Source organism: Myotis nattereri (assembly GCF_964212035.1).
Source record: "Myotis nattereri genome assembly, chromosome: 5".
Classification (NCBI taxonomy): domain Eukaryota; kingdom Metazoa; phylum Chordata; class Mammalia; order Chiroptera; family Vespertilionidae; genus Myotis; species Myotis nattereri.
Genome location: NC_138080.1, coordinates 90,209,522 through 90,231,557, shown reverse-complemented (window position 1 = coordinate 90,231,557; position 22,036 = coordinate 90,209,522). Strand labels below are relative to the sequence as shown.

Sequence of the window (22,036 nt, the reverse complement as noted above, 5' to 3'; positions counted from 1 at the left end):
TGGAACTCCATCTTCCCACCTAAAAAATGGGCAGAGGGAGTAGGAGGTTGAAAGGGAGCCATGGCCTCCCCTCGCAGCATCCCGAGTCGGCTCTGGACTCTGCTTTGTTTCTGGAGGAGTCAAGCTGACCAAATGCGGACCCCATCCAAGTTGGGGGAGGTTTCCTTGACCTCCGTGCCATCCAGGAAGGCACCTTGGGCAACGCTGCCACGTGGAGGGCAGAGGCCCTGCTGTCTAAGGGGCTGAAGCTGAGGTGGGATGAGGGTGGCCAGTCGTGAGAGGTGTTCCAAAGTTCTCGCCTAACAAGTTAACAGGTCTGAAGGAGAAAACCAGTTAATAAAAACCTTTTAAGAGGTGAGCGAGTTGAAATTGAAATCCAGTCTAATCTAACTCCAGGAGAGAGGAGGATGGAAGGGTTGGTTTAGTGGGAATGGGTTGTAAAAGCTGATGGATCTCAGGCCAGGCCAGACTGAAGATTCTCTGGAGGGACTTAATATTCCTTCTAGGTCTGGGTGCTGGGCTTGAGCCACACCTGCTCCGGGAAAGGGAAATTCTCCCTTCTTCATGAAGTTTAGGCTGCTGGTTAATAGCACACACTGGATTTGAATCCCCACGTTGCCACTTGCTGTATGGCTTTGGACAAATCACTTCAGGTCTCGGAACTTCAGTTTTCACATCTGTAAAATGGGCATAATAGCCTTTTCTTCCTGGGACTGTAGAGAGGATTCAGTGAACTGATGTGTGCACAGTATTAATGACTAGGGTAGCATTTACTAAATAGTACTGGCAGTGGTGGTTATTGTTATCATTATTGTCAGGAAGGGGGGGGAGTCCCCTAAGGATGACCCTGTCAGTGGAACCTGACTTTCAGGGCTTCCGCTGATGGACCCATCTTCTCTCTTCCTGGTCTCAGGCCCTAGAGGAAGCTCTGAGCATCCAGGCCTCCCCATCGTCTCCAGCAGCCTTTGGGAACCCAGAAGGAGCTGGGGGCCTCCTCAGAAAACAGGAGCTGGTCACACAGAACGAATTGCTGAAACAGCAGGTGAGCCGTGGGGGGAGGCCAGGTAGGGAGGAGGTGGTAGTGGGAGCTGGAGCATCCTGAGCACCAGGATGGGCTTGGCATCACGTGGAAGCAGTTACTGGTAGTCCACTTCCTGCTTTGGCCAGGACCCCAGTCTGGTTATAGGTTTATCCTTTCCAGCATTGTGTCCCTAACTAGTCATTGCTCTATGACAGCCGTCGGCAAACTACGGCCCGAGGGCCGGATCCGGCCCATTTGAAATGAATAAAACTATTGAAAAAAAAGACCGTACCCTTTTATGTAATGATGTTTACTTTGAATTTATATTAGTTCACACAAACACTCCATCCATGCTTTTGTTCCGGCCCTCCGGTCCAGTTTAAGAACCCATTGTGGCCCTCGAGTCAAAAAGTTTGCCCACCCCTGCTCTATGATTTAGCCATCCTTACCCCAACTATGCCATTATCTACCTAGTATTTTAAGAATAAGTTTTAAATACTTACTTTCAATAAGTGTAATTAAAAAGGAGCTTTATATCACTATCATAAATAGAAAAACCTGTTTGTTATTTTCCATAATTAAAAAACTAGCTGTAAGCAAGCAAAATAGTGTTATTAAACTTGAGCCGGATACTCTTGTCTGATGAAGACTCTGAACTTGAGTCCTCATTCCCTTCCCTTAAGGCGGTGGCTCTCAACCTTCTGGCCCTTTAAATACAGTTCCTCGTGTTGTGACCCAACCATAAAATTATTTTCGTTGCTACTTCATAACTGTAATGTTGCTACTGTTATGAATCGTCATGTAAATATCTGATATGCAGGATGGTCTTAGGCAACCCCTGTGGAAGGGTCGTTCGACCCCAAAGGTGTCGCGACCCACAGGTTGAGAACCGCTACCTTAAGGGAAACTAACACATACCAGAAAGGCCTTAAAGACATACTAGCATAAAACAGACTTTCTCCTCAAGGGACGGGAGGTTTGAAAGGAGGTTGAAAAGGTCACGCTGTCCCGTGTGTTTCCATGTGATGCCATGCAGGTCCCAGCCTCTTCCCTGCCAGGCTCCCAGGAGCTGTGGGAGAGCTTTGTAAGCCTTTACTCTCGGAAGGTCTTCCATCCACACTCTGGTCCCCTAGCCTCGCCTCTGGGGCCAAAGCAGAATGATAGGATTGGACTGGCTAATTGCTGTCAACATCCCTGCCCTAACCAGTTTGGCTCAGTGGGTAGAGCGTCGGCCTGCGGACTGAAGGGTCCTGGGTTCGATTCCGGCTAGGGGCATGTACCTTGGTTGCGGGCACATCCCCAGTAGGAGGTGTGCAGGAGGCAGCTGATCGATGTTTCTAACTATCCCTCTCCCTTCCTCTCTGTGAAAAATCAATAAAATATATTTTAAAAAGTCATGCATCCCTTGTTTAAATGAAACCCTGTGTTGAAGCCAAGAATATAAAATAGGGGGATCCACACCTGGCTCCCCATGGGTGGTTGAGCACCAACCCATGAAGCAAGAGGTCACTGGTTCGATTCCTGGTCAGGGCACATGCTCGGTTTTCGAGCTCTATCTCCACTAGGGGCATCAAGAGGCAGCAGGTAGTTGATGTTTCTCATTCATTGCTGTTTCTAGTTCTCTATCCTTCTTCCTTCCTCTCTAAAAGTCAATAAAAACATATTTTAAAAAAAATAATGTATCTAAGACATAGTAAATAAATAAATAAAGTAAATTAGGGGGATCCAGAACTACTTTGTTTGAAGATGGGGGTGGGGCTGGAGGTGTACACATTCCCCACTCCCTGGGGGCTGTCGAGATGGGGTGACACCAGCTCTGATGTCTGTGACTCTCAGCAGTGAACCCAGGATTCTGGGCCTCAGCAAGTCTGAGCCTCCACTCAGAGCTGTCCCTCCCCCTTCACCCCTTCCCTCTCTCCCCTCCTCACCCCTGCAGGTGAAGATCTTTGAGGAGGACTTCCAGAGAGAGCGCAGTGATCGGGAGCGCATGAATGAGGAGAAGGAAGAGCTGAAGAAGCAGGTAGAGAAACTGCAGGCCCAGGTCACCCTGTCAAACGCCCAGGTGAGAAGAGCTGGCCCGAGGAAGGGGCCATTGGCCTGCCCTCGGGACGGGGGCATGGATTGCAGGGTCCCTGGTTGTGAGCCTGGATGTCAGGATCCTCACTGCTTCTCCTTCCAGCTCTGCTATAAGTTTCTGTGGATTTCAGGGGGACATGCCCACCCCGCCCCTAACCTCTAGCTCTGCCTTTCCACAGTCAGTTTTGGTGCCTTTAAAGAGCAAATTCGGGGATTGGCCCTGAGCCCCCCACTGTCTCGCAGAATGCACCTGGAAAATGTTAATGTGGAAGCGCAGAAGCAGTGAGCGCACCGGACGCCTCCTGCCCGGCGTCCAGACTTCCCGCAGTGAGCAGGCCTTACCGTAGCCCCCGGCCTGGGCTGTGCTTGCCCCACAGGGCCCTTCCCCAGGGCTGGGCCAGGCAGGACAGCCCACGCTGGCGCATCAGCCCATCAACCCTGGGGCTGCTGAAGGCCGGGTCCAGGCTTGGCTCGGAAGCACCTGGGCCAACAGTCTTCTCTCCCTCCTTTCTTCCCTCAGCTAAAAGCATTCAAAGATGAAGAGAAGGCGAAAGAAGCCCTCAAACAGCAGAAGAGGAAAGCAAAGGTGAGGGGGCTCAGGGAGGAAGCAGCCTCAACTTCACTGACCTTCCTCAGAGCTACAGTCTGATGGGAGAGGCAGTGTTTGCTCAGGCGCCCAGCTAACTAGCGAGCAGTGCAGTAGAGCACTTAGAACAGGACTTGGGACGGAGTAAGTCCTCAGGTCACATTAGCTGTCATCATTGTTGCTCTTCCATGCCATGTGCCAGCCTTCTGTGCCCATGTCCTTCAGAGAACTAACATTCTAGAGCAGCGGTTCTCAACCTGTGGGTCGCAACCCCTTTGGCAGTCAAATGACCCTTTCACAAGGGTCGCCTAAGACCATCCTGCATATCAGATATTTACATTACGATTCATAACAGTAGCAGCATTACAGTTAGGAAGTAGCAACGAAAATAATTTTACGGTAGGGTCACAACAAGAGGAACTGTATTTAAAGGGCCAGAGGTTGAGAACCACTGTTCTAGAGGATGAGAGATGAGATGGTGTTCCTGGGGATGGCCCTGCAGCCTGTCACAGGCCAGAGCCAGACATCAGCCTTTCTTGCAGGCCTCGGCAGAGCGCTACCACGTGGAGCCCCACCCATACTTCGGGTACTATGGTCCGCCCATGCCACATCACGGCTATGAGGAATGGTCCCAGATCCGCTACCCCCCGCCCCCCATGGCTATGGAGCACCCGCCCCCACTTCCCAACTCCCACCTCTACCCTATGGTGAGTCTGTGTCCCTCCTTCACCCCAGGACCCACACAGGGCCACCCCAGACACTTTCCAGAGGGCAAAGTCAAGCGAGGGTGTCAGAAACTCCACTCTGGGCTCCTTCCTAACAGCATTGTGCTGCGCGGGCGGATGTCCAGGGCCCGGCTCTGGCCTGCTATCCCAGGGGCAGGACTCCAGCCCAGAGCCACTGATGTACGACAGAAAAGGCTGAGAAAGGGGGCTGGGTAGCAAGGAGGACTCCCTCCACCCAACCAGGCCAGGGTGTCAGAGTGTGGGTTTACTTTGTCTTCTAACTTCCACGTGTGGTCAGGCACCACAGTTCCTCACATGCATTCTCTCCCTCCCCCTTTTCTCCTTCTCTTTCTTCAGTTTCCTTTTCTCTCTTCCTCTTCCTCCTCCTCCTCCTCCTCCTCCTCCTCCTCCTCCTCCTCCTCCTTCTTCTTCTTCTTCTTCTTCTTCTCCTCTCTCTCTCTCTCTCTCTCTCTCTCTCTCTCTCTCTCTCTCTCTCTCTCTCTCTCCTTTCTTCTCTTTTCCTTGCTGGTCATTGTTTCTCCAAAGAGCTGCTGTCACTTGTCCCATCCTCTCCAGTCGCTCTGCCACAGCCCCTCCGGCAGCCCCACTCTCACCTGGACAGGGCCAGCAGCCTCCTATCTGGCCTCTCTTTCAGCTTCTCTCCCTATGACCATTCTTTACTGCAGTATAACGTGGGGCTTAAGAGGCTGACTCTGGGGTTATAGAAATCTGGGATCTAATAAATGTTTGGCCACTTTTCTAGATGGATGAACTTTGAAAAGTTACTTAGCCCCTCTGAGCCTCAGTTTCCTTATCTGTAAAACGGGGATGGCAGCCTGGATTATTGTAAGGATTCCATTACAGTTGACCCTCCATATCCACCGGTTCCACATCCCTGGGTTCAATCAATCGTGGCTTGAAAATATCCGGAAAAAATGTTACGTTGTTGCTGACATGCACCATGTAGTTAGGCCTACAGTGGTTGATTGTACTGAACAAGACCTTTTTAAAAATCATTATTCCCTAAACAATTCAGTATAACAACTATTTACGTAACATTTATGTTGTATTATGTACTGTAAGTAATCCAGAGATGATTAAAGTATATGGGAGGATGTGTGTAGGTTATATACAAATACTACAACATTTCATACAAGTGACTTGAGTATCCTTGGATTTTGGTATCCTGGGGGTGGGGGCCATCCTGGAACCAGTCCCCTGAGGATACTTGATTACTATGTGTTCAGTACCTGCTATTGTAATTTTCCAGTGTGGTTGTTGATTACTAAGCACGTTTTGTTGCAGCCAGGATACACCTGGCGGCCACCCTATGGAGGGATGCGCAATCAGACCTCCCAAGTGATGGACTCGCCTACAGCCAGGCCTGCAGAACCAGGTAAGTGTGATCCCCAGTACAGAGGGGTCTGGGAAGGGTCTCAGCTGTGCAGAAACGGGGGCTCTGCCCGGAGGTCGTGGGCCCCTTCACGAAGGTGTGGGAGCCGAGGCTGTAGGCAGCTTGGAGGGAGTGAGGTTGGAGGAGTTAGTGGTTGGGAGGAGGGATTGGGCTGCTCAGTCATTTTCTCATGTTCCCCAGAGGCAGCCAAATGGGCAGGGCTGTCCCCTCTTCCGGAACTGCCCCACGTCTGGGATCAAGCAAGACTGACTAGGCTTCACCACTTCCTAGAACTGGGACTTGGGCCGGTTTTTGAAACCTCTGTGGGCCCCAGCTCCCTCCTCCATAAAGGGATAGTCACCTGTCTGCTTCATAGGGCTGAACTGGATGTATTGAATGATGAATGTACCTGCAGTATCTCGCCCAGGGCCTGGCGCTCGGTAGCACTTAATCACTCGAGCTGTTACTTTCACTGTTACTGTATTGGTTTCCACAGGACTTTGAAACCTACTGTACCACCTCATCTTTAAGTCTTCAAAATTTTTGTTTATTTAGACTCAGCAAAAAATGACCGCAAGGGGCCTCAGTGAGACCAGATTACTTCACTTGGCTCCACCTTCGTCCTGCAGAGCCAGCTGACCTCAGATTTCTGAAAAACTAGAGGCCACGTGCTCTGTGTGGCCAGAGTCTGAGCCGACAGGAAGCTGAGAGGGCCACCTGCCTGTGCCCTGGCCCCAACCTGAACTGTTTGCAGATTGGGGAGGCTCTACCCAGAAGGCTCTGTCTGCGCCCTGCCTTTGGCGCGACTGGAAAAAACTCACTGTCCTGCCACCGCCTGGAGAGAGGACCTGCCATCCTTTGTGGAATCCGCCGGGGGACGTCAGTCACAAGAGTGGGGTGCAGCTGAGACCCTTCTTTCAAAACTCCCCCAGAAGGGGTTCCAGCCCCTCTGGGGACCACGTTCAATTCATGTGTGTGTTTAATTTTGCTTCATGCTCTGTAGTAGCAGGACCTAGACCACGCCCATCCCTTCCCTCTGTGAGGAGCTGCGGGAAGAGGAGGTTTGCCACTGGGAGTAGAAGAGAACGAGGGATGTTCTGCTGCGGGCCCTCCACCTCCGCCACGGCAGCCTTGCTCTGGCCACTGCAGCCCGGGATGAAGCCCTGCCAGCCACATATGCTGAGGGGCCCAACCCTGAAGCGACCAGGCCCTCGGCCCAGCCACTGGAGGCTTGTGGTGCTGGAGGCCCGGATTGGGGTGGCTGTCCGTCCCTGGGCAGCTCTTTGCACGAATCTTGGACATAAACCCAAATGGAAGTTTCTGTAGCTGGTGTTTTTATGTCGCGGCTAATGTTCCATCCCAGTCACTCAGAATGCTGCTTTCCTGGTCCCTGTCCTCTGTGCCCCACCCCACGCCCCACCCCCCAGCCTCCCAAGAGCATCACCATTACTCTTGGCTGATGTCCCTGGGGTCCTGCTCAGAGCCTCCGTGAGAACGGGGCATCCAGGGGCAGAGGAAGGTGACCTGGTCTACATTCCAGTCCCGCACCGCTCATCAGGAGACATTGGGCAGGGCCGGGGACTTCTGTGAGCCTCATTTTCCTCACCCGTCAAATAGAACACCTTGCCTCAGCCCTTGGAGAATTGTGGGAGGGAATGAGAATAGATGTTTCATAAACTCCAAATGCTGAGAGAAGCAAAGTGGGCCTAGGTAGAAACCAAAAAGCAAGGGCCCGAAGCACTCCATGTCTTTTTTCTTTCTCATACCCTCCCATCTCCCCCTCCCTTGTCCGCTGGAGCGGCCCCATTGAGAAGTACCACAGTAAGCTCAGCTGCTGCAGAAAGGCCTTTACTGGGCAGGTGGGGGTGAGTCTATGCCAATGGGCCAGGGTGAGGGGTGAGAGCACATCCTCCGAAGTAGCAGGGGTGGCATCCCTGCCTGGGGTTCTCAGCCTGAATGCACTAAAGGCTGGCCCCTCAGACAGGCTCAGGGGAGGTCCGCCCACTAGGGCTTCGGGCCCCTCCTTCATAGAGACGCCACTCCTGACGCGGGGAACGTGGCCCTTACTCTCACGTCTGCCTTGGCTGCTCAGGGAGCACGGTGGGGTGGGGGGAGGGGCTTGGGAGGACCCTTCAGGAAGGAGCGAGACGTACAGAGGAGAGGAGGGAGGATGGACAGTGTGGTAGACCCAGGAACTTCTGGGCACTGCAGTGGTGGTACTTGGAGGCAGGGGGAGATGCTGGCCCCAAAGCTGAGGCCCAGGGAGAGCAGAATAATTGCATCTAGAGCTGGTTTCTTTGGGCTCGGCTCAGTGAATTATCACTGGGGCAGAGAACTGGAGAGAAAGGGTGTTATTTTCTAGCATTCTCCACAGCACACAGCCATGGGCACATATTGGTACACATTCCTGGGTATTCGTCCAGGTAGACACATGTGGCTGCACACTCAGGTGCATTCACACATGATCTCACACCTGTGGGCAAACACCCACGTGCACAGCAGTACAGACACACTGTGTGCACACTGGGGCCTTGTATAGTAAGAAGGGTCTGTGGTAGGAGTAGTGTGACTAGAGATACGGGGTTCCTTCCTGAACAGAGTCCCTCCCTGGCCCCGCGTGGTGGACGTGGGGTGCGGCAGGCCTCGGTTACTTCCCCCTGACCCCCAGGGCTGCCTGCTCCCTCATGTAGGCCAGGATGTCCATCTTGACGTTGCTGACCGGGGTCCGGTGGTACCAGCGCATGATGGGTTTACCGTCCGGCCCCACCAGGAACTTCTCAAAGTTCCAGCGGATGTCATGGATCTTCATGGGTTCCCAGAAGAGGCGGCTAGGCGAGCCCAGGAGCTCCGAGGTGGGAGGGCAGGAGTTCTGGAACAGGGATGAAAAATGTTAACCTGCTCACGGCCCCTCCCACCTCCTGGGGAGGGCGGCAGGCGGGGCGGGGGGGTGGGGGGGGGGACAGCCTGCCGCTGAGGAAAGGGCACCAGTTGGGAGACTGGATCTCAGAACCATCATTGGTTCTAGTGGATTGTGAGACCCTTGTCCCTTCTGGGGCCCTGCCTGGGCCTTATCGTAAAATGGGCAGAAGAGATCTAGGGTGTGCAAAGCCCTCTATTGGAACGATAGTTGGATGCCCAGAAATTTCCCTAGAGCAGAGCCTTGTCTCTGTAGGGCAGTGGTTCTCAACCTTCTGGCCCTTTAAATACAGTTCCTCATGTTGTGACCCAACCATAAATTATTTTCATTGCTACTTCATAACTGTAATGTAGCTACTGTTATGAATCGTAATGTAAATATCTGATATGCAGGATGGTCTTAGGCAAGCCCTGTGAAAGGGTCGTTCGACCGCCAAAGGGGCCGCGACCCACAGGTTGAGAACCACTGCTGTAGGGGCTGGAGCCGAGCAGCCCCGAGCAGCCCCGTCCAGAGCCAGCATCGCTGGGCAGAGCCCCTCCGCAGCGGTGGCTGCGCACTCACCTTCAGGAACGTGTAGACCTTCTGCTCTTTCTCCCCGTTCACATCTCCTTTCTCAAAGAGTTGGAAATTGGGGACGAAGCCCCCACCTGGTCGAACATGCCTACGAGAAACGTTCGTAGGTGGGTCCCAAGGAGATGGATGGGCACAAGGCCCAGAAATGAGAGGAAGGGCCAGGGCAGGGCAGGGGGTGTGGGGAGTCTGGGTTCTATTCCATAGTGGGCAGTGGGAGCCCATGAGTATTGACTGGGCAAAGGCATAATGTGGCTCTGCGGTCTTCTCTTTCCATTCTGATACCTTCTCCGTCACCCCTGCCCCCCACATGCACCCTCCCATCCGTCATGCGCTCACAACCAGTCCTCCTGTCCCTGTTCCTCCCCGTCCCTTCTTCCCCTCATTCCATTGAGCGGGTTCCTGGGGAGGGAGAGGAGTTCTTCGGGGCTGATAAATGTCAGCATGAGCGGGAGCCAACGCAAGAGATGCCTGGCGCCCCGGCCGGGACGCGGCTGGCTGTGCTGGCGGAGCCTTCCGAACGCTGCCTGAGTACTCACTTGAGGGTAGGTAGGAGCTCCGAGTTCTCTCCTGGCTCCTGTTTTCCAAATTGGTTGCAGGGGAAGCCCAGGATGACCAGACCAAATGGTTGCAGCTCTTCCTGTAGTGCATTCAGTTCTGGGCCAGGGAGAGAGCAGAGACCGGTGGGCCTGGTGAGGAGCCCTGCCTCATCGTACCAGCGCCTGCTCGCCCGTCGTACAGCTGAAATCGCTGAGGCCCCACAGTGGGGGCTTGCCCAGGATCGCTCATCCACCGTGCCAGTGCTGGGAGTCAAGTCCCACCCTCCCGACTCAGCTGGATGGGTTGCAGGTTGGGGGGGGAAGCAAGTAACACCCTTTCTCAAATCAGTATTCAGTCACTGGCCCACGGCCAAGTTCCTTCAGGATTATTTCCTGGAACAAGAACTATCCCCCCCTGGGGGAAGGCAGAGGACTTCCCTGGGGTGAGGTGGGGCCCTCACAACCCTCCTATACTCTGGGAATCAGGGACCCAAGGGAGGCCCTGGCCCAGCTCCCTCTGCCCGTGGCCTGTACGAGGCCATGCCCAACCCTACTCCTGCACAAACGCACGGCTCTATTCCAAGGCCCGACAGAAGCATCCTGAACAGAGCATCTCTGCCCACTGTGCAGCCCAGTCGCCGTCACTGCACTTGCGGGAATTTCCCATAACTGCCAAACAGGACACTCGGGTGCCCTGCTTCCTCCCAGCCCCTCCCAGCCCACTGTGCTCAGCCCCAGAGCACTTTCCTGTTGGCGCTGAGGTCCCGTGCCTACGTGGCTGCCCGGCTGAAGGAAATGAGTGGGGACACTAGAGTTCCCAGAACCTGGGTGAAACGCCTCGAGTCACTGCCTGCCTTCCAGATAGGAGCCAGAAGTACTAAGGGCGATGGGGCTGAGGCAGGTGAGAACTCAGCAAGGCAACGCTACCATTCCTCTCCAGGGAAAGGACACTTTAGGCACAAACGCCATCTCCTCCATCCCCCTGCTTTTAGGGCAGTTGTGCTCAGGGATGAAGGATTGCAGGGAGTCTTCTAGAACATGTCCAAGGCAAGCAGATCTCAGATTTAGATAATCATCTTCACACGACCATGGCACAGAGGACCGGGATGCACGGTTTGGAATCTCATGATCACTGTCCCCCACCCCCCTTGAAATATTCCCAACTGGCAGAAATGGTCCAGAATAAAGCAGAGGGCTCTTACCAATGTACTGGCTCGTCAGGCCTCAGTAGCTGGCCACGTTGACAAAGAGGACGTATTTGCCGGCATACTGCTTGAAGGGGATGTACTCCTCCCCGTTGAGGGTGAGGGCTCCATACTCATAGATGGTGCCGCTCACACCAGCATGGCAGTCCATCTGGAACAGAGACCAGTGCCAGGGAGTGGTTAGAGCTAGAAGAAACTTGGGCATCTCCACTTTCAAGACCATGAAAGACCCAAGACCACTCCAGGCTTTGGAACTGGACTAGCACCGAGGCCTCCTAATTCCTTGCGCAAGAAAATGATTATGGAAGCACTTAGTATGCTGTTGAGTGCCATGGAAACCTGGAGGTGACTTACTGTCATCATCACTGCACAGCACACGTGGATTCATAAAGATTTACCAGCCCTGAGGGACACCACGCTGATACCGGCGGGTTTGTTACTGGATGGGCTGATGGAGAAGGGGTAGACAGCTGTCACAAGAATCCAGGCAAGTGATGATGCGGCTGAACTAAACCATTGAACAGGCAGAACTGAGCAGGAATAAGGAAGGGGCAGAATGGAGAGAGGTGATTCAGAGGTTCCAGACTAGGGGACTGGAAAGCTGAGGCTGTGGGTGTAGAATAGGGACACAGGAGGAGCCAGGAATGGGGAAAGGCCGCCGTGAGGGTAAAGAACAGCGCCTCGCATATATCAGATGTCCCTGTGAGTGAGACATTGTGACGACGACCCTTGTGCCTTCCTCTCTGCCCAACCTCTGCTCCACAGTCAACCTCCAGGACAAGTAGGAACAGGGTACAATGGACTGCAAGTCGGGGGACCTGGATTCCACGTCTAGGTCCCTAACTTGCTGTGTGGTCCTGGACTGGCCCTTTCTCTTCTCTGGACCTCAGCTTCCTCATTTATAAAATGAGAATCTTGAACTGGATCAGCTGTTCTCAACCACGATGGCTGGACAGCATGCTGTCAGTGGGAATGCTGCTAACCAGCACGAGGTTGGGCAGAGAGGAAGCCCTGAATCTGACCCCATCTCAATCTTCCCAGGTGTTACAAAAATCTGGGTCTGTTCTTGGAAGGATGTCATGGCGTCAATAACACGACAGGTAGGTGCGCTGGTCGTGATGGGAAAGAAAAGAGCTTGCCACTATTGTATCAGGTCATCTCTATGGTGCTTTCTGGCCCCGACTGCCTTTGCGTAGGCCCTATGCAAAGTAGCATTATAGACCCAGGCAGACAGACACAGGTGAATGGAGTCAGAGAAGCAAGTCCACACCCTCTCTTCCGGTCAGTCCCCGGAAGACGGAAGACGTGCTGTTGAGGTGAGGTACCTGGGCCCAAGTGGGTGAAGGGAGCCCTCTGGGCTGGCAGGGCGTGGCTCCAGGAGGGTGAAGAAAAGCCACCTGTGTCTTGAAGAGGCCACAGGTCTGCTGAGCCAGGTGGGGCTGGGTCCCACCATTCCCTGGCAGCCGCAAGCTCTCTTGGCTTCAGTGCAAATTCCCTGCTTTACACGAGTCTAATATTCCACGCCCATGACTTGGTGGGTGCAAAAGGCAGACCTTAGACCTAAGCTCAATATTTCTCCAGCCATTGGGCCTCCAAAGCCCCATCTGGGATCATTTCCACCTCAAAATACAAACAACTGAGGGAACAGCAAACACACCCCAGGGGGCACAGCGGCCTAGCAGCCAGAGGCAAGGCCTCCCAGCAGCCTCCACCTCCTCCACTCGGCCCTGACCCGAAGACGAACTCTGGGGAAGGAGAGAACAAAAGCCAAAAGGTTGTCCAAATAACCAAAGCCTGTAAACAACAGGAGGATCCACCTCCGGGCACAGTTTCAGGGTGGGGGTGGGGCGCGGGGAGTCCCCTCTCATCAGGTTTCAGTCGTGGCTGGCTCACTCTGAGCCTCCCCAGATGGCTGTGAGAACCTGATGGCAGGTCCAAAAAGTCTTGAAAGCCTCTCTTGGAAAGAATCACTACCACATCCAGGGGTAGTGATTATTCTGCCTGCAGCCAGGGTAGAGGGCCCCTTGTTCCTACATTATTGTGAAGAGGCCTTGATGTTCCCCGGCCACTATGAAGGTGATGCACTGGCAGGGTGTCTCCAGGATGAAGGACCAGTGACAGAGCTTCCTCGCTTTCTACTGGGACCAGTGAGGTCAGTGCTCAGGGTTCAGACCAACGGGCTTGGAGTGGCCAGGGTCCGGGAAGCCATGGCTTGCTCTCACCACTGGGAACTGCAGCCCAGTTCTTCCGAAAGCCTCCTTACGCCCTCTGGGCCAATGGAATCCCAGAGCCCTCACCTTAAACAGGGGAGGCCAGAGAAGACGGGGGGGAGGGGCAGTGAGAGTGCCTCAATCTTCCCAGCTGGACAAGACAGGAGAGTTCTGATGGCTGGAGAGTGGGAGGCGCACAGGGACTCAGCGGCTGCGCTTGCGTCTTTCTCCTCTCCTATCTTACCACTCCCATCAATGGGATGCTGTGAAGGGAGAACTGGACTGGGGGCAGGAGACCTGAGCTCTGGGCCTGGCGTGCCTCTGACTCTAACTACTGCTCTCCCCGCTGCTTATTGTGAGATGGGGTCAGATTCAGGGCTGTCATAAGGGCCCTTCAACTCCATCCATCTGTGGTTCCATGATTCTCTCGGCCTGATTTAGTCACCTAGAAACCAGCGGTTACTAGGATTCTGTGCACGTCAGCAGCTGTTGCTCTCTACAGCTTCTGCACAGTCCTTTTGCAGAGCAAGGACAGGGAGTCTGGGCAGCCCGGAGCTGGACTGGAGAGGGGACACAGCAAGGAAAGGAGGATTCCCTTTGTTCTCTAGCCCCTCCCTTTGAGTGGGAGGAGAAAACCTCTCTCTGGGACAGTCACCTTTGGTCCTGCCCATTCTCCACGTGCCCCCTGCCTGACCTCTTGGCCCTGGGGTGAGGGTAATGTAAACATTTGAGCCCTAGAACCAGGGTTATGACATCGCAACTATCTGCTGACCAGGGAAGAAAGATGGGCATGCCCAAACTGTTATTAGCCAGCAAGTCCTAGCTGGTAGCAGCTGATAGGATCATACCTACCCTAAGACTTTTCTTGGCCATCCCCATCCCTCTCTAAGTCCATCTATTCCTCCCCAGAGTTCTACAGAGAACACACAGCTATGATGAAGGAACCCTGTGCTTGGAACGGGCTTCCTGAGCAGTGGGCAGCATTTTGGAAACAGAATCATAGACTCTGTTTCCTAAGATCTTAGAATAAAGACCCAGAAGATTTTAGGAACGCAGAGGCTCAAAGCTTCTCTTGAGCTTGCACAAGCCTGATGTATGTGAGTGCTGGGAGACTGGAGATGGGAATCTCTCTCTTTGGGTCTAGCCCTAGGCCTGGCTTTTGCCTCCCTAAAGAGGAGAAATCCTAGGGCCCACCTTGGCACATGCCATCCAAGGAGATAGGCGTGCTAGGTCGTCCTGGCCTCAGCACCCCCACTCTAGCGAAGGGTCGCAAGGCCTGCTGGGATACACTGAGGCTCAGGAGACTTCTGCCTCTCCCACGGAGCTGGCAGTGCCCAGCTTGCTCCAACTACCAGGTGTGCTCAGGCCAATATGGGCAGGTGGGGGGGGGGGGGGAGAGGCTGCCCCAGGGCAGGAAACCCTCCTGAGAACAGCTTCTCCAAGCATCATCCCGTCTGAAATCATCAGCTTCATTTTGCTACTGCCGTCCCCCTCCCCCCCCCCCCACCGCCCACTCCACCTCAGCCCACACTCACCTCCTGCAGATGGAGGATCAGGTCCGAAGGAGTAGGGACTAGCCAGGGACCTGGGAGTTGTGCCCTGCCGGTCCAGAGCCCCTTCTGTCTCAGATCTCTGCCTCCTCTACCAATGCCCCGAACCCCAGTGCATCTGTACCTGCGTTTATTCTTGGACTAGAAGAGCCCCCAAGGCAATTCTTCAAAACAGGGGACCACCCAGCTGCAATTCTGCCCCCTTCCTCCTGCCCTGTCAGTCTCCCTGGGAACCTCCACAGCCAACCAGGTGCCAAGTCTCTAGGCCTTTTCTGTGAGCGCACCCCCTTCAGGCCTGTCTGGAGGGAAGCAGCTCGGGGCCAGAGGTGGCATGGATGTAGCAAGGCGACCCCAGGTAGCCATGGGGGAGAACTCGCGAACTCGGGGAGAGGGACTTCCCCCCCGCCCTATTCACTGCACACCCAGGGCACCCAGGCTTTCTACAGACGGAACTGCGAGGAGGAGACGGAGGATCTGGGTTTGAGGGTCCCGGCGCAGGAGAGGGAAGCAGCCTGAGTTAAAGGCGTCCCTCTCCCCTAGGGTCGCCCTTCTGGAGGGGAGCTCGGGAGGAGGGGTGCCTCGCCACCGCGAGATGGACACCTGGGGGCTATGCGTGTTCCCCCGGCCCCCACCCCGGAGGCTCACTCACCTTTGACTTCTCCTGCCCCAGGCTCGGCACGAGGCCGGCCAGGAGCAGGGAGAAAAGGCAGGATGCCCGGAGCAGCCGGGCCATGGCGCGCGGAGGGTGCGTCTGGGACTGGCCTGGCCGCTGATCCCGGGCCACCGTCCGTCTGAGGTGTCCAGTGCGCTCAGCCACCTTTCAAGCCCTCGGCGATGACCAATCCGCGACCCGCCCCGAGTCCTGGCAGCCAATCGCAGGGCGGCTGGCATTGCAGGGGCGGGCACGATTTCCCTGCTTCTCCCCCTCCCCAGGCTCGGGGCGACAGTGACGTAAGCAAGTCTGGACAGAGAGGTGGGAGCCAGGTCCTTGTGAACCTGAGAGGCGCCCCCCCTTCTTTTGGCTCTAAAGTGCGGAGGAGGCAGGCAGCATGCCCGCCGGCACAGCCCGGGAAAGGGCTTTAGACAGCCCAGAAGAAGTGATGGAAGGCTCAATGTTGGGACGGCTCGAGCCTAGTCTAGAGCCTTTCTTACTCCTGGGCTTTAAAATACTCCATGGCGTTCCCTCTTTCCTCTCCGTCCATTCGGTTGTTGAGGATTTAAAATGTCAGCCAGATCTGGAGTTAGACTTCAGGGAGCATTTATTCTGTATAGGTTTAATGTTTAGGAAGCAAACTGTGGGTGTCCTGGGTAGAACATTGGGATACTTCAGCTGCTTTGAGAGCAAGAAATTCATTTGCTCCTGTGTAGTCTCGAACAACTTGCTTCTCCTCTCAGGAACTCGGTTTTCCCATCTGTGTAATGGGATTGGTTGATGATCTCTATCTAAGGCCCTGCTGGTTCTGGCTAGATGGCTTGCTTCTAAAATAAGTGACAGATCAGGAGTCCCTCCAGAGTAGGGACCATAATCAATACCTGGCACAGGGCCTAGAACACAGCAGGTGCTTAATATTTGCTGCATTACTCAATCAATGAATTCATTTCTCTGCCTGGAGATACTGATGCTCAGGTCAGGCAGCTCTAGGTCTGGGCTGTCGAGGTATGCTTCTGTCCACAGATAGGAGAATGGGTTGAGATCAGTGCTTGGCAAACCTGTCTGCCTACCTGGGAAGCTTGTAATACAGACTCCCAGGCCCCACTTCCGAATCACTGCATTAGAATCTCAGGGGCAGAAGCTGAGACTCTACACCAGACAGGTTCCAAAGGTGATTCTGAAGCAGGTGATTCTCCGTCTTCTGTTGGAGATGTACCTTGGGATACCATGTTTTTATTATTATTTAAGATATTATGTTCCCGTGGGAACTTGGAAGGTCTGTCTCAAGTCCCACATTCTCTGTGAAGACTTCCTTATCTCCAACCACAGACTGTTGAAATGAAGGGAACCTTAAGTGCCAGGAAGTCTTGAAATGAGTTATAGCACAGAGAACAGTGGCTGAAACAGACTATGTGCTCAATAAATGTGATTTACTAATCCACCTCATTTCACTGAAGCCTGGAGATGGGGAACAATTTACCTAAGTTCTCCTAGCACATAGGTGGCAGAGAGGAGACCAGAATCCAGGGTTCTAGGCTCCAATCTCAAGCTCTCTTCACTTTGTTCTGTTGTCTTTTGTTGGTCATATACACCCAAAGATACAAACACCTGTACACCTATCAGTTTGTCAGAAATTCATTGTGCATTACCATCATTAGGCATCTAGTGACCCTCAAAATGTGTGCCTGGCATGTCAACACCATGAGAGATGTCAAAGAGTTTTCTTGAAGTTATATTCCCTGCCCTCAAAGTGTGAGCCAATAGAGCGAGGGGTACGATGATGCAAGTGGCACCTAGGATGGGGCTAGTCTAGTGGCACCTAGGGCAGTGATGGCGAACCTATGACACGCGTGTCAGAGGTGACACGCGAACTCATTTTTTTAGTTGATTTTTCTTTGTTAAATGGCATTTAAATATATAAAATAAATGTGAAAAATATATAAAATAAATATCAAAAATTTTACTATGGTTGCAAAGATCAAAACATTTCTATATGTGACATGGCACCAGAGTTAAGTTAGGGTTTTTCAAAATGCTGACACACTGAGCTCAAAAGGTTCGCCATCACTGGCCTAGGGTCATGGAAGTGCAGAGCTGGCACCGGACAGTGAGCACCTCTCTAAATTCTGCACTCTCTGCGCCTGACTTGCCTCACCCAAGTCCCAGCCCTGCTGTTCCTTTTCTTTTGGGGGAACAAGAAGGCCTCAGAGGTCCTGCAGTTCCAAGGGCGTAAGGAAGGCCTGTGCTGCACCAGACTCAGGAGTCCTGATTTCATGGGCAGTGGGGTGAGAGGTCGGAGAGCATGGCTGGGCACTGAGGAGGCCTTCAGGCTATAGAATACTTTCAATGGAGGTCTGAGCCTTAGTACAAAGAGCATGAAGACGAAAAGGAAAACAGTACTTTCCAGGCTTCCACCACCAGCTTTTGAAGCACATTTTGGTGACCTGTTCCCAGAAACCCATGTTTTGAAAGATGTTATTCTCCAGGCTGTTTGCTCTTACCCTCAGGTTAAAGTCCAAATTCCTTAGCGCTTCAATATCCTCAAAGTCCGGCCGCCTCCTGTCTTTTGCCACACTCGGCCTGTTCTCTCTAGCCCAGCTGTGCTGGACTTTAGTTGATTCTTCCCACACACCGTTCTCTCTCACCCCATGTTTCGTCTATGCTGTTCCTCTGCCTGGAGCACTCCATGGTCTCTCTTTAACTGCTTCTCTCCTACCGTTTTATCAGGTCTCAACTTCGATGTTATGTCTTAAGAAAAGAGTTTTGTCCAGTACCCCTTACAATTTCTAGAACATTGGACACTTTCTACATCAACCCTTTGTGGTACTTCATCATCATTTCTCGTTTGTCTATCATCTACACTGAATCATAAGGTCCACAAAAGCTTCATTCCCAGCACTTTGTTTTTGTTTTGTTTTGTTTTGTTTTTAAATATATTTTATTAGTTTTTTACAGAGAGGAAGGAAGAGGGATAGAGAGTTAGAAACATCGATGAGAGAGAAACATTGATCAGTTGCCTCCTGCACACCCCCTACTGGGGATGTGCTTGCAATCAAGGTACATGCCCTTGACCGGAATTGAACCTGGGACTCTTCAGTCCGCAGGCCGACGCTCTATCCACTGAGCCAAACCGGTTAGGGCCATTCCCAGCACTTTGCACAGGGGTCAATACATAGTAGATGCTCAATAAAAATCCACTAAATAAATAAAACACTATTTGGCATAAAGAATAAGCAGAGCTTTAACTCAGTGCATGCTAAGAAGTTTGAGCCCTTAAAACTGGTCTGATTCCAGCTGCTAGCAAGACTCGAGCCATGGGAGTTATGCTGACTGAGCTTGTCAAAGGAGGATAGATGATTTGCATTGAAAGAAAGGGTGGAAACAGATGCTGTAGACAAATCATAGGGCAGTTCTGGTCTCAACCTGAAAAAGTGCTCTGCTGCATCGACATGTGGGCACCTAGTACCTCTTCACCCTCTTTTTTTTTTTTTGAGACATATACAGGGAGCTCACTACCTACCCAGAATCTTTGCTTCCTGGTGAGTGGGGACTGCAGATGACTTAGAAGGAAGTTTAAAAAACAGAGCTGATAAACCTGGCCTGGTGGTTAAGTCAGTTGGAGTGTCATCCTGTGCACCAAAAAGTTGTGGGTTCAATCTCCTGTCAGGGTGCATACGGAAGGCAACTGATCGATGTTTCTCTCTCACATATGGATCTCTCTCTCTCCCTCTCTCTCTCTCTCTCTCTCTCTCTCTCCCTCTCCCTCTTCCCCTCCCCCTCTTTTCTCTCTCTCCCTATTCCTCTCCCTCTTTTCTCCTCTCTTTAAACATATCCTTGGGTGAGGATTAAAAAAAAAAAGAAAGTGCTGATGCTCTGTGTCTTCGAGGAAGGAAGACGAGTTAATAAACAATAGGCTGGCCGAAGCCGGTTTGGCTCAGTGGATAGAGCGTTGGCCTGCGGACTGAGAGGTCCCAGGTTCGATTCCGGTCAAGGGCATGTACCTGGGTTGCGGGCACATCCCCAGTAGGAGATGTGCAGGAGGCAGCTGATCGATGTTTCTCTCCCATCGATGTTTCTAACTCTCTATCTCTCTCCCTTCTTCTCTGTAAAAAATCAAGAAAATATATTAAAAAAAAACAAACCAATAGGCTGTAAAAGCCAACAGTGGAAGCCAGCCCTGCCATTGCTGAGTAAGCACTGAACTCAGCGATGGGGTCAGCCAGCCCAACTAATGGGTCCGGAAGGAGGCAGCAGCCAGGAGGCCCAGCCCCCATCTCTTCAGTGCCAACTTCAAAGAGTGGCCCTGTCTGGCCGTCCAAACAGGATTGCAGAACCCAGGTAGGGCCAGATGCTGCTTTTCTGAGTTAGTGGCAGATCCTGTCTCAGAGCCAGCCAGCAGAGAGGGAGTCTATCAGGAGGAGCCGTGGCATTTGCTTTTGAAAGCAGTGCCTTCCAAACTCTGAGCCCGTTTCCTCATCTATGGAATGAGGAGTTGGACAAGTTGATCCCAAGAGCCAAGCTTTTGTATGAGAAGAGTAATGGCCAGCATTCACCCAACATCCTGTATGAACCAGGTGCTCCCTTAGATTTGTGCACTTTGTGAAAAGTCTGTGCAACCTCATGAAGTAGTTAACATTATTATCCCAATTTTACAGATGAGGAAAGAAATACATAGAGACGTTAAATACATTTGCTTAAGGTCGTGCAGTTGTTAGGTGGCAGAACCAGGATCCTGACCCGGATGTCCTGTTTCCAGATCCCTTGTCATTCATCTCCAGGCCTGTGCCATCAACATAGCAGCCACGGGAGGGGTGTGGCTAATGAGCACTTGGAATGTGTACATTGAGATGTGCTATCCCTGTAAAATGCACACTGGATTTGGAAGACTTAGTATGAAAAAAGGAACATAAACATACCTCAATAGCTCTCTATATCATTACATGTTGAAATGTTAACATTTTTATATATCGGGTTACAGAAAATATTTTTCTTGAAATTAATTTACTTGTTTCTTTTAAATTTTAAAATGTGACTACTAGAGAATTTAAAATTTAATATGCAACTGATCTTACATTTCTACTGGACAGTGATGGTTTAAGCTCTATAGGGTGTCCCAAAAAGTAGGCACACACTTGGAATAACTATAAAGGTAGTGTATACTAAAATACATTTTGTTTTCAAAATTGAGCCATGAGCTGTTAAAGTGTGTATACAGTGTTTGGGACACCCTAGTCATGAAAGGGTGTAGGATTATGTCTCTGTGAAATCTAGGCTTATCTCCTGTCTGCGGTCCCCCAAGCCCACCTCCAGCTTCAGTGATCCTAGGACAGTGATGGCGAACCTTTTGAGCTCGGCGTGTCAGCATTTTGAAAAACCCTAACTTAACTCTGGTGCCGTGTCACATATAGAAATTTTTTGATCTTTGCAACCATAGTAAAACAAAGACTTATATTTTTGATATTTATTTATATATTTAAATGCCATTTAACAAAGAAAAATCAACTAAAAAAATGAGTTCGCGTGTCACCTCTGACACACGTGTCATAGGTTCGCCATCACTGTCCTAGGAGGACTCGCAGAGCTCAGCATGTGATCACAGCGAAAGGATACAAAGCAAAGTCAGCAAAGGGAAAAGGTGCAGGGGACAAAGTCTGGAGGGAACCAGGCACAAGCTTCCAAGAGTCCTCTCGCAGCTGAGTCACACAAGATGAGCTTAATTCCTCTTGCAACAAACCATGACCACATGTGTAAGGTATTGTCCCCGGAAAGCTCATTGGAGACTCAATACCCAGGGCTTCTGCCGGGGGCTGGCCACGTAGGCATCCCCTGCCGCGCCTGTAATTCCAGACTCCCAGCAGGAAATCAGGTGGTCAGCCCAAACCACGTTGCTTGTACAAACAGTTGCGCCACAATGGTCAGTTCTGGGGACAATAGAAATCTCCTGAAATCAAAGTTCCTGAATGCCACGCAAGGACAAGCGGTGCAAGCAGATCTTTCTAAGGATAGCAGTCTTGGGCCTGCTTTGATAACTCTTTTCCTCCGTCTCCTGGTTTAGTTTCACCAGGACTTGGCCTGGCAAATGCAGGCCTTGGCACATGCTGAAACGGACTTAATGACTCCCATTCCCTCCAAAGTCTGCATTGTTGGAGGGGGAGTTACAAAAAGGGGGAAAGTCCCTAGAAACTATCTCATTCATCTGAGCGGCTGGGGCTCTCAGAGGCTGAGTGATTTGTCCAAGGTCCCACAGGAGCGAGGTGTCTACAAGAGTCAGACTCAGGCTGGATACAGTTCCACGCTTGCAGTCAAAATGTCCCTTCCCTTCTCTTGATGTCCTTATATGTTGCCGGAACCCAAAACATGTACCCTTTCTCCCATTTCTTAGTGGGGAGCCCTACCTATGCCTCTGCTAGCCTCACTCCACCCACCCTCCATCCTCTCTAGGTTATTATTAGCCAGGAGATAACAGTGCTGGAGCAGCAATAACAACCTTCATAAACATTCACCAAACAGTGAGCAACCCACATCCTACTTCTGTGGGTTAACTAACAATGCACAAAACCAGTGAGGGCTAGCCCTGGCCAGTGTGGCTCGG

At 52.2% G+C, this 22,036-nt stretch overlaps 2 protein-coding genes across 8 annotated transcripts in view; one reads left to right on the top strand and one right to left on the bottom strand.

Annotated features, from left to right (window-relative positions):
* The window catches only part of TNIP1 (TNFAIP3 interacting protein 1), a 51,730-nt gene extending 44,608 nt beyond the window's left edge, over nucleotides 1-7,122 (top strand). For 4 of the 7 annotated variants that reach the window (XM_081091046.1, XM_081091050.1, XM_081091045.1 and 1 more), the window contains 6 exons: nucleotides 914-1,042; nucleotides 2,958-3,083; nucleotides 3,618-3,683; nucleotides 4,226-4,390; nucleotides 5,714-5,804; nucleotides 6,357-7,122. In XM_081091046.1, the coding sequence (XP_080947172.1) occupies nucleotides 914-1,042; nucleotides 2,958-3,083; nucleotides 3,618-3,683; nucleotides 4,226-4,390; nucleotides 5,714-5,804; nucleotides 6,357-6,391 (612 nt within the window). In that variant the 3' untranslated portion in view covers nucleotides 6,392-7,122. The remainder of the gene's footprint in view (nucleotides 1-913; nucleotides 1,043-2,957; nucleotides 3,084-3,617; nucleotides 3,684-4,225; nucleotides 4,391-5,713; nucleotides 5,805-6,356) is intronic. The other 3 variants (XM_081091047.1, XM_081091051.1, XM_081091048.1) reach the window with 2 other exon arrangements.
* A 512-nt stretch (nucleotides 7,123-7,634) lies between these two features.
* Nucleotides 7,635-15,729, bottom strand: GPX3 (glutathione peroxidase 3). Its single transcript, XM_081093228.1, has 5 exons — nucleotides 15,442-15,729; nucleotides 11,030-11,183; nucleotides 9,828-9,945; nucleotides 9,280-9,379; nucleotides 7,635-8,670 (listed from the first exon to the last, which is right to left on the bottom strand). Exons 1-5 carry the CDS (start codon nucleotides 15,523-15,525, stop codon nucleotides 8,449-8,451), a joined length of 678 nt encoding a protein of 225 aa, XP_080949354.1. The 5' UTR covers nucleotides 15,526-15,729; the 3' UTR covers nucleotides 7,635-8,448.
* Nucleotides 15,730-22,036: the final 6,307 nt, after the last annotated feature.